This window comes from Mya arenaria, chromosome 8 (genome assembly GCF_026914265.1).
Source record: "Mya arenaria isolate MELC-2E11 chromosome 8, ASM2691426v1".
NCBI lineage: Eukaryota > Metazoa > Mollusca > Bivalvia > Myida > Myidae > Mya > Mya arenaria.
This window is the reverse complement of record NC_069129.1, coordinates 13347249-13359630: the sequence shown is the minus strand read 5'-3', so window position 1 is coordinate 13359630 and position 12382 is coordinate 13347249. Positions and strand designations below refer to the sequence as shown.

Below are 12382 nucleotides of genomic sequence, written 5' to 3'. Positions count from 1 at the left end.
CATCATTTATTATTTATCATTATATATCAAATGTATTTACTTATTTGAAATATTGTTTTCATTTATTATTAATTCATTATTGTATTCATTTAATAAGTTTTGTTTTATTAAACTGATTACTTGATTACATTATAATCCGTCTATTATATTATTATAATTATTTTGATTATTTATCAATTAGTTTATTTGTACTTATTTCTATTTTTTTATTATAATTTTTATTTTTTATTTTTTTGGCTCTTTACAATTTTGTTTATTTTTTTCTATTCTTTAAAACTGATGTTGACAATGTTCTAGTTTACACCCTTTTATTGTATGCATTGTAATACAGGCAGAAAATTCATGGAAATTGCAAATGAACAATCACAATAACAGTATTTTAAAATATAAATTAATTCACACGCAGCACAACTGATAAGGAATAAAATTCAAACAGAAATATAGGAGCACTATTTCACATGTATAATATTATAACAATTATTCAAACACACTGTCTATACATTTATTGCAAATTGTAAAATTGTTCAAGATAATATTAATTTTGTAATGACTTTACAAAATGTCTTTGTTTCTGCAAATTATCACTGGCATGCTTTTACTACCGTCGGTGTCCACTTTTTAAAATGAACCACGTGACAAGAAACGGAAACCGTAAACACGACAAACAGTTTCTACTCTAAAATTTACCATAGTCACATGGATACTGTCCAGAGCCTTTGAATGAAGAACGGAAAGCGGCCAGTTGGCAGCTCGACGCCGCCGCCGCCGACGACGGAGTGTGCGACTGGGGATCTAAATGTCTCTGAGAGTCAAACATGCTGAAGTGGGTCGCCGTCGGAAAATCCGTCGGCGGAACGTACCAGGCGTTCCGGGAATAATTCTGTCCGCCCTGCGAGGCGCTAAACATGCTGGGGAGGAACGCGTTTCCCTGAGGTAGAGATGACTGGTGTGTGCTACTTCCGGCTAGTGAGCCAGAGTGCGCCGGTCCAGGTGTAGGATGAGGAGAGTTTCCGCTTTCGTTGGTTCCCTCTTCCGTCGGGGTCAAACTAGATGTTAGCGTTGAACGGCATGGAGAAATTATTGAAGACTGAAACAACGCTTGTGAACCAAAGTTCCCGGAGTAACCGTAATTTCCGGTAGGCGGGGAGGTGACACTTGTATTCCGATACATATCCGACGGACGGGAATAACACTGTAACACGGGTGGTGTCAGCAGGTGCGCGGCATTACGTCCGTTCAGGAAAGAATTGGCCGACGTCAAGTCAGTGACGTGGTTTGTCATCAAGTTTTCCACAGAAAACGACGACACCGGCGTGTCTGTGTGGATCTGCTCACCGGCCAGCGGCAGTGTCGTCGGACTAGAATCTACTCTTATAATGTTTCTATCAAGCTTTACAGATACTATATTTTCTAGTTCGCAACTTTTAAGTGAGGATTTCACATTTTCAAAGTCCGGTTTGGGTGGGTTCTCTTCCTTCAGACTCTCCGAAATCTCCGTTTTCTTGAACGGATCACAAGATTTCTGGTGACCGGATGTCTCAGTGGTGCCGTCATCGGCTTCATCCTCGGAGCAGTCCTCCTTTACACGCGCCTCTCCGCCGTCCACAGCCGCATCGTCCTTATCCTTGTCTGGGCGCTTGAACCGTCGGCGGCGGCGAAGGTAACTCCCGTTATCAAACATGTTGTAGCTGTCCGGATGTAGGGACCAATATGAACCCTTTCCTGGTTTCTTATCATCCCGAGGAACTTTTATAAAACATTCGTTCAGTGACAAATTATGACGTATACTGTTCTGCCAGCCTTGTTTATTTTCGCGATAAAATGGAAATCTGTCCATGATAAATTGGTAAATTCCGTTCAACGTTACTTTTTTGTCTGGCTGACTCTGGACGGCCATGGCAATGAGGGCAATATAGCTGTATGGCGGCTTCACCATGTCCTTGGTGCTGTGGTGCGGGGGTCCGTACGGCGAGTATGGTGTGTGCCGCGTCATGGAGTACTGGTCCGCCGCGCTGGTTCCCGCATACATCCCCATCCCCCCGACAGCCGCCATGCCGCCATATCCGGCCGCCGCGTGGCGGTAGTAGTTCTGATCGCCAAACAGTGACGGCATCATGGTCAAAGAGGAGCTGTTGCCTATACCGGAAACGGACATCCCGGGGTAGCGGGACAGGCCGCCGGGATTCATGTCCAAGAAATTCCCCACATAGCCGTCCTTTTCACTTTTTCCAATCATCAGTTTTATTTTATTACCGGACGTGTTTGTAATCCATAAATCGTTTTACAATGTTAAATGTTCCAACACATCTGAACAAGATCACGATAAATATGTTTATGCTAAATGTAAGCAAACTTCGTATTTAGTTTACAGAATAATTGCGAGCGAAGCAACATTTCATCAAACTTTTCTCTTAGACGGTTTTACACGCCCTGAAGTCATGTGATTTCTGCCATCACGCCCATGAGACTCTAAATATCCAATACGGTAGCGATGTTTGTATTCGCTCTGTCAAACAACAACCGCATTGGCCATTTGCGTTTATGCTGAAGAAAATTCGAAAGAATCACCCGATGGCGATGATCACCGTACGAATTAATTGTCAAAGATGCTGCAAAGAGTCTGAATAAATGTAATGGACTAAACAGACGGAAGACCAGCTAAATGCCCGAGGGTTGAGATGGTGGTGCTGGGATTTTAGTTATTTTCAATTGCCCCTTCACATCTTTAATGGAAATAATGCCCCAAGTATCAATTGCGTTTATTTACATATATTGTTATTCACTTGGATGGCTACACATAAGGTGTCAAAACGGGTGGTTACCTTCAAATATATATTAACTTGATTTAAGAAATAGCATTAATTACACGGTGTGTGGCTGTCCAAGCACGACTATTCCGTACATATAGTTCATATCTAAAAGTATACCGATGATGCGAGTGATGACAACACCCTGCCACTATTTATTGATATATTCTGCCATTTTAACATTATAATGGATGCTGATTTCATGTTAAAGGCGCACAATATAACTTGATGCATTTTTTTTATTTTAATGCATTATCATGTTTAACTTGTTTGACTTTAATGGTCAAAATAAAAAAGCAAATGATTTATAGGTACAGACAAAAACAGTTAGGCCTAAAAAAATATACATTTGGTTCGGGTTACCCGACCCTACCTATGGAATAGGTGCCGACCCTACCGTTTTTATAGTCAGTTTGAAAAAAAAAATGAAAAACTAAAAAAACTAAAAAAAAAAATGTTTTTTTCGTTTTTTTTTGTTTTTTTAATTGCTTTTCAATATGTAGTTTAAACCTTAAATGCTTATACAGAAGATAACTTTAACACCATTCTCCAATGATGAAAATGATATTCTTATATAAAGCCTAATAAAAATAAAAAAAGCCTACCTACCCTACCTATTTTTGAAAAGGATGTAACCCTAACCAAACAATTTTTTTTAGGCCTTAGCGATGTTTTGGCACGTTTTCAACTGGGGGATATGTGGCTACGTAGCTATCTTTTTTTTCTATTACGGTTAATATTTTTTTTCTGTACCTAAAGTATATGTTGTTTTAGGCTTTACTCATTAAAATCAAATGTGTTAAACATTAAAAATTAAAATGCATCAACCTATTATTGTGAGCCAATTTTTGCGTAAATATCTGCAAACTAGTGATATAAGACTGTTGACAAAAGATCAGATCGCAGATTTTTATATTTCCGTTCTTAAATTTATGTTTTATGGCTAAAAGCGTTACTAAAGGTTTAAGAACAATGCATAAAACAGTATTTTTTTACCTTAAATATGAAAATCTGCGATCTTTTTTTGTCAGCAGTCATATATCACTGGTTTCCATGATTTTTCGCATAAATTTGCTCGTTTCAAGACAAAAAATTGTCAAAATTTTCAATCTGTGAGAGTGGGAAGAGCTTCAACTCTTGCTCAACTTGCTCAAACATTCAATAAGGAAACTTTCTTTGAAAGTTGAAGAAATGTTCCCCTGCTGAAATGTTCCGCCTTCACCCGTATGGTTATTAAAACAATGTACCTTGACCCAATCTTCATTCATTTGATTATGAATACCCTGCAGTTAATGTGTCTCAACCTACTTCGGTTTGGACAAACATTGAACATTGGTATGCTAAGTCATTCACAAAGCATGTTTAAAAAAAATATCAGTAAAGTTCATCTGCAGCTTCCGAGTTGTTTTGTAATTATTTTATTTTTTCTCTGGGAGTAGGATTATTATTCGTCCCAGATTTTATAAACAACTACAAAACGTATTTAATACATAACATAACATTTATTCAGCATTAAATGATATGTCATCCATAGCCAAAATGCAAAACATATGAAACAAATCATCGTGAAGAGCAAAGACATAGTCAATAGAGAAGTATACTATATATCATATTATCAAATTCTTAACAAAATTAGGTTCTCGATCGTAACAAAGATGCATGATATAAATATTTACTAAACGTATTTAATACAATGCTACATCAAACATCAATTCTAACATTATATGCTTAAGTGTACGTGTGCATAGCCAATCAAAGCAATTAACAATTAACGTTCTAATTTTATATGATTAATATTGAGTATTTTAAACTAGTTAAAATGGTAAGGCCAAATAAAAAATAGGTCTGTTTCAGGTTACCCGACCGACCCTATTTTTTCCCGCCGACCCTAACCTATTTTTCCCTGAAAAAATGTGATTTGGGTACGAAATGTTTGTACGTAAAGTTGACAATATTAGAGTTGGATTTCTGAATGTATTTACCGTACTTCACCTTAGAGTTCGGACACCTTAAAATAATTAATTTTTCGCTCTCCGAATTCATAGAAAATAACCATATTTACATTTTATCTACATGTATGGTAAACCTGCCTTTTTTCTTCATATCTGCATTTTACCACTTATTAATTTATCCGTAGTTATCAATGGTTATTACGCCTATAAGTGTACCTCCTTCATCAAGTTAATTAAAATTCCATTCAACACCACTTTATACATGCATTGAAATGAATAAACACCTTTTATCGGCTTCAGATCAAACAGTCACATCGTGTGACGTCACATAACTCTTAGTTATACCCACGAGGATCTCATGGAGAGCATGGACATGCTATGCAGGATTAATGTGTCTGGGTGGTGTTTTTGATTGTAACTTAAGTATTGCATTTCTAACTTGAATTCATCACATTAAAAAGTTACCTGTATCATTGCATGTGTTGACTTGTATTGTTCAATTGATGTTACAATGAGTATTACTGTACGATTATTGCTTCATAAAGTCTATATTAAAAGTGTGGTACAAGTTTCAAAGTTTTTTGGCGGATCGTTTTACAAACACGTCATGTTTGTGTTTTCTTAATCTCTTGATTGCCCTTGTTGTTTCTTTAATCCTCCATTAAATATATCACACATCCTTTTCAACAGGCAATAAATCGTTTAGGATGGGTAGTAACTAACTAACTTATCACAGTGATGTATACGGTTAGGTAATCTAGCCAGGCATTTTAACGATAAAGATCAATAATTTTGGTCTGTGAGACTTAGTAACTGTAAAAGTTACAATCGAAGTCCTTTGGGTGTCCGAAAATTAGGTACCTAAAATCAATTATTTTTGAAAATAATAATGGATGTCCGAATTTTTAGATTGTCCGAACTCTAAGGTGAAATACGGGTCGTTTGTGCTTGTGTGGCAGGTATATTTCAATTCTTGAACTATATTTTCTTGTCAGATACAATTGTGTCAGATACTGACTTTTTGATATGTCAGACTTAAGTGTGCAATTTTGGCAATAAAACCTGCATGTTACTTGTTCTTCAAACCTGAACCCCCAGGTCCTCTTTACAGCATTGAGGTTTCCTTGGCTGATGGCTTATATGGTAAATTTGCTGTCCCACTCTTCATGTAATTATGTTACAGGGCGGTTAGCATTCTACAGAGGGTGACTGAAAGCAAAAGGGTGCATAAAGAAAAGTAAAACCGTTCCTGGAAAGTCTTTAATAATAGCAGAGTGGTGTACCATAACTTAGTTGAAATCCAACCATCATTGTCAAAGTATTTAACCAGACAAATAAAGAATTTTTCCTTTGAAGCATGGATTATGTTTAAAAACTACTGATAAACCTGAAAATTGATGACTTTTATTTGTGTTACTTTCTGAGTCAACAGTTACTAAAATCAATATATCAAAAAAAATATAAAAAAAAAAATAAAAAAAATATTCCGACCTACCTACCCTATTTTTTTGGTAGCGTTACCTGAAACGCACCTATTTTTTATTTGGCCTAAACTGATTTGGCTCGTGGAACAAGACTTAATTATAATTGTTTATGACAAAGAAATAAAAAATATTAAAATAAATATATTTTAAGAGGAAAGAAATAATGGAATGGTGAAGGAAAAAAAACAATGGAAAGACAGCTTAGATGGCAAAATGGACAGAAAGCGGAAATACAACAATTATCTTTTGTTTCGACTTAGCAATTTTATCATATTTCAATGAAAACAGATGCTTCACAAAATCGATTAAATTGCAAAAGAGAACAGCAACCATTGAATAAATATTTCGTATTTAATCAAAGTCGCATCGTACAACAATAAGGCAGGGGAACATCGTACAGCGATGAAGCAGGGGAACATCGTACAGCAATGAAGCAGGGGAACATCGTACAGCAATGAAGCCGGGGAACATCGTACAGCGATGAAGCAGTGAAACATCGTACAGCAATGAAGCAGGGGAACATCGTACAGCAATGAAGCCGTGGAACATCGTACAGCAATGAAGCCGGGGAACATCGTACAGCAATGAAGCAGGGGAACATCGTACAGCAATGAAGCCGGGGAACATCGTACAGCGATGAAGCAGGGGAACATCGTACAGCGATGAAGCAGGGGAACATCGTACAGCGATGAAGCAGGGGAACATCGTACAGCGATGAAGCCGGGGAACATCGTACAGCAATGAAGCAGGGGAACATCGTACAGCAATGAAGCCGGGGAACATCGTACAGCGATGAAGCAGTGAAACATCGTACAGCAATGAAGCAGGGGAACATCGTACAGCAATGAAGCCGGGGAACATCGTACAGCGATGAAGCAGGGGAACATCGTACAGCGATGAAGCAGGGGAACATCGTACAGAGATGAAGCAGGGGAACATCGTACAGCAATGAAGCAGGGGAACATCGTACAGCGATGAAGCAGGGGAACATCGTACAGCAATGAAACAGGGGAAATATAGTACAGCGATGAAGCAGGAGAAAATCTTTCAGCGATGAAGCAGGGAAACATCGTAAAGCGATGAAACAGGGGAAATATAGTTCAGCAATGAAGCAGGACAAACATCGTACAGCGATGAAGCAGGGGAACATCGTCCAACGATGAAGCAGGGAATCATCGTAAAGCGATGAAACTGGGGAAATATAGTACAGCGATGAAGCAGGACAAACATCGTACAGCGATGAGGCAGGGAAAATATCGTTCAGCGTTGCAGCAGGGGAACATAGTCCAGCGATGAAGCAGGGGAACATCGTCCAGCGATGAAGCAGGGAAATATCGTACAGCGATGAAGCAGGGGGAACACCGTACAGCGATGAAGCTGTGGAAACATCGTACAGCGATGAGGCAGGGGAAATATCGTTCAGCGTTGCAGCAGGGGAACATAGTTTAGCGTTGAAGCAGGGGGGACATCGTACAGCGATGAAGCAGGGCAGACATCGTACAGCGATGAGACAGGGGAAACATCGTTCAGCGTTGCAGCAGGGGAATATAGTTTAGTGTTGAAGCAGGGAGGGGGGCATCGTCCATTGATGAAGCGGGGGGGGGACATCGTACAGCGATAAGGCAGGACAAACATCGTACATCGATGAAGCAGGGAAATATCGTACAGCGATGAAGCAGGGGGGACACCGTACAGCGATAAGGCAGGACAAACATCTTACAGCGATGAAGCAGGGAAATATCGTACAGCGATTAAGCAGGACAGACATCGTACAGCGATGAGACAGGGGAACATAGTTTAGCGTTGAAGCAGGGGGGACATCGTCCATCGATGAAGCAGGGGAAACATCGTACAGCAATAAGGCAGGACAAACATCGTACATCGATGAAGCAAGTGAAACATCGTACAGCGATGAAGCAGGGGGAACATCGCCCAGCGATGAAGCAGGGGAAACATCGTACAGCGATGAAGCAGGGCAAACATCGTACAGCAATGAAACAGGGGAAACGTCGTACAGCGATGAAGCAGGGGAATATCGTACATCGATGAAGCAGGGGAAACTTCGTACAGCAATGGAACAGGGGAAACATCGTACAGCGATGAAGCAGGGGAATATCGTACAGCGATGAGGCAGTGGAATATCGTACAGCGGTGAAGCAGGGGAAACATCGTACAGCAATAAAACAAGGGAATCATCGTACAGCGATGTATCATGGGAACATTGTACAGCGATGAAGCAGGGGAAATATCGTACAGCGATGAAGCAGGGGAATATCGTACAGCGATGAAGCAGGGGAAACATCGTACAGCAATGAAACAGGGGGAGTATCGTACAGCGATGGAACAGGGGAAACATCATACAGTATGTAGCAGGGGAACATCGTCCATCGATGGAACAGGGGAACATCGTACAGCATGCGGCAGGGGAATATCGTACAGCGATAAAGCAGGGGAAACATCGGATACCAAAGAAGCAGGGGGGACATCGTACAGCGATGAAACAGGGGAAACATCGTACAGTATGAAGCAGGGAAAATATCGTACAAGCGGGGGGGGGGGATACCAAACTTGCGCTTCAAGTTTGCGTTAAAATTTACGAAAATCAAAGAAAAATACACTTGTTGTACGGGTCCGTGAATGTGTGGCACTTTTTGTCTTTTGGCACTACGTCATCAAGGTACATGTACATTATACAAGTCTGGGATGACACGTTCAGAGGCTCGAGGAGCACACATCCACTTTGTATCGTAACTCTTCTATGTGCTCTATGACTTAATGAAATTGTAATTTAAAAGATGACTACATATATAAGAATATCCAAAAAACCGATATGTTGTTGGTGTTTATTAAAATCGCGTTTCGCGATACGAATTGCTATATATCGTTTAAAAAGTATTATGTTTAAACATTTGTTTTTAATATTTCATAAAGTATGCTTATTTTTATCAAAATTTTACTTGTGAGGGTTTCAATCGCCTCGGTGACGCAGTGCGGAAGCGAGCACGTAAAGGTACCCGTACAATGCACACACGCTTGGTAGACGCAGTGCGCAAACAGAAGCGAACACGCACACGTACCCGTACAATGCACACACGCCTGGGTGACGCAGTGCGCAAACAGAAGCGAACACGAACACGTACCCGTACAATGCACACACGCCTGAAGATGCAGAGCGCAAACAGAAGCGAACACGAACACGTACCCATACAATGCACACACGCCTGGGTGACGCAGTGCGCAAACAGAAGCGAACACGTACATGTTCCCGTTTAATACACCCGCCTGAAGATCCAGTGCGCAAACATAAGCGAACACGAACACGTACCCGTACAATGCAAACACGCCTGGTTGACGTAGTGCGGAAACAGAAGCGAACACGTACACGTACCCGTTTAATGCACACACGCCTGGTAGACGCAGTGCGCAAACAGCAGCGAACACGTACACGTACCCGTAGTATACACACACGTCTGGGTGACACAGTGCTTTAACAGAAGTGAACTCATACACGTACACGTACAAGTACACGTTTGCACCCTATCTAATACGTATTCTGGTAGCCCATCTGTTCGGGCAGTAGTGAGGTATATTGTGGTCTAAACAAGAACACACGTGGACTACAAGTAAATGCTATCGACGTTCTGTTTACAGACATTTAAACAAGCACTACATAAGGTTAAAGAGAGCTTTATTACATTAACTTAACACAATGTGATCAGCGCATTACAATGTGAGCACAAATATAAACACTCACAAGCAAATTAAATTGAATAGCATAGCGTAAATATTTCAATTAATTACATAGGGAGAAGTTTGTTTAAATGCAATTAAGAAGCTTAATTAAACACAAAAGTGTTTATTATCGTATACATTTTTAAAACAGTTTCTTGACAGGACATACTATATATAATTATGGTCCATGGTATTAGCATAGAATGAACAAAATCAATAAATTAAAACGACTACTCAAAGCAAAAGAAAAAACAAGATATCAGTTCACGTGTGATGTGGGTTTTTTTTCTTCAAAATGAGTCTTACATCCGGAAGGCTAAATAAACTATAACTATCATGTTTTCGACTTTGTTGTGTATGAAATAAATTAATAAGGCGTGCTTACTAGCATGTTTCCTGAACTCGTTGTATATAAGTGTGTATTACATGACGACTCGTGACAGATCCTATATAACTATCATGTTCTAAACTTTGTTATGCATAAAGGTAATTCTTAACATATACATTTAGTTAGATTTCTGGCTTATAAGTTTGTTTTTCGATGTTATAAACTCAATACCCGTATACATAGTTAGGTTTCTTATATAGTGGTTTCATTAATAATGTCGGATGCAATTATATACACGACATATAACGACAAAATACTTCTATTCCATCTTCTATATTAATTTAATTACAAGCAATACACTAATGTTGAGTTATATTATTTTTTATTGCGGTTGTAACGGCTTGTTTCAATGTGTAGTTTATGTGACGACAATCGACAAAGACATTTTTAAATTAATCTTAATCTTCTAGGTAAACCATCCAGATAAAGGTTAATTTTAAAATATTCCTTTATATAAATTGACAAAGGGAACATACTCGACATTTAATTAAGCTAGAGTTATTTGACTTGCTACAATATGCGCACTGTCATTGTAAGTACCACGTAGACGTTAAATACGGTTAACAAGTAAGGGTCACAACGACATCAGTGATGCCAGCTTGTTTCTAGATATATTCTACAATATCCACCATCACAACAACAACAACAGCACACAAGGTAACAGTGATTACAACTTTATCTTCTGCGTGCTAACTTTCAAGAATTAGAGTAATTCGAACTGTAAGCGCTTTTCTGATAAGCCTATCAATGTGAAATCGTGTGATCATTTTTCACTAGATTTCATTTTAGAACAAGAATAAAAGCTTTGAATCTTTTGAATCTAATTTTGCTCATGCTGAATGTGATTATTACAGCTTTTCATCTTCGCAGCTTCTTTAAATGAGCCATGGCGAATGTTCTGAGATATTCTTGCCTTATTCGTCCCCAGGGACGTTCGTACCTTAGGGACGTAACGAACGATTTCGTCCCTCATAACAGCAAATTATGCGCGGCGTTTTAACGTTCCTGCCATACCAACATCGGGGAGGATATTCGGCCGATGTTTAGGCCGCGTCAGTAATTAATCTCCACAGAGCTGCAATTATTAGCCACAATGGTGGCAATTAGGGGGAATTAAGAAACTAAGTGAATGTTATAAGGTGTAAATGTTCACATATATAAATGTAACACTATAGATATATTTAATTTAGCAAACAGTGTTCCATCGTTCTTTCACCATATACGTTCATTTAACCTTTGCTCAACTTATAGACATTCAAGACTTAAAAAAATATTATTATTAAGCGATGCTAATTTGTCTCGTTAATATTAAAACTGTACATGTCATTCTTGTAGTTTCAGATAATGCTTGTCAGCCGTGATCATCACTGACATGTAGTGCTAATATCCTTATTAATCTCTCTTGTAAAATTTCAATTGCTCATAGAATTAATGAAATCAGACCAAGCCAAATGTCAAATGTCAAATAACTATAATGATCATATATTGTAACAACCCGTTTCATTAATGTAGTTGTAATGTCATGTGTTGGAGATTGATGTGTTCAAATACAGTTGAGTTTTGTTTTATTCAAATTACCATTTGAAAACGACAAGTTATTAACACAAGTTTTTCACCGATCACATTTTCCGCATGTATGAAAATTGGTTATGTTTTCACGACTGTGAAATACGTGTTGTTTGTTGTGAAAGTTTTGCAAAAACCGAGAAGGGTTTCAAAAGGGACTTGTGGATCAGAAATCGATAGTCATTTTCGTCGTTGTAAAATCGTAAAAATCTAGGTCCGTAATGCTTATTTTTATCCCGATTTAAAGAACCGTTTTGACAACTTTTTTGGTCTTGGAAAGATCCAAATTTTGCGTAAATATCGAAATAACGGTGATGTATATAAGTCTGCTGATAAAACTTTCGGCAATTTTCCAAACAGTTAAAATATGTTCTATTGTGAGTTATCTTATATGGCTGCATTGAAAATATTGATGCCAAAATCAGCTGATTCTGAGACAAACAATAAAGTTGT

General features: G+C 38.6%; 1 protein-coding gene across 1 annotated transcript; it reads right to left on the bottom strand.

The window, feature by feature from the left end:
* Positions 1-453: 453 nt before the first annotated feature.
* On the bottom strand, positions 454-2236 carry LOC128244946 (forkhead box C1-A-like). Its single transcript, XM_052963113.1, has one exon. It carries the CDS (start codon positions 2234-2236, stop codon positions 677-679), a length of 1560 nt encoding a protein of 519 aa, XP_052819073.1. The 3' UTR covers positions 454-676.
* Between the last annotated feature and the right edge of the window lie 10146 nt (positions 2237-12382).

Bases quoted from the DNA above. Each gene is read 5' to 3' on its own strand.
- LOC128244946 (XM_052963113.1), bottom strand. From the start codon at position 2,236: ATGATTGGAAAAAGTGAAAAGGACGGCTATGTGGGGAATTTCTTGGAC.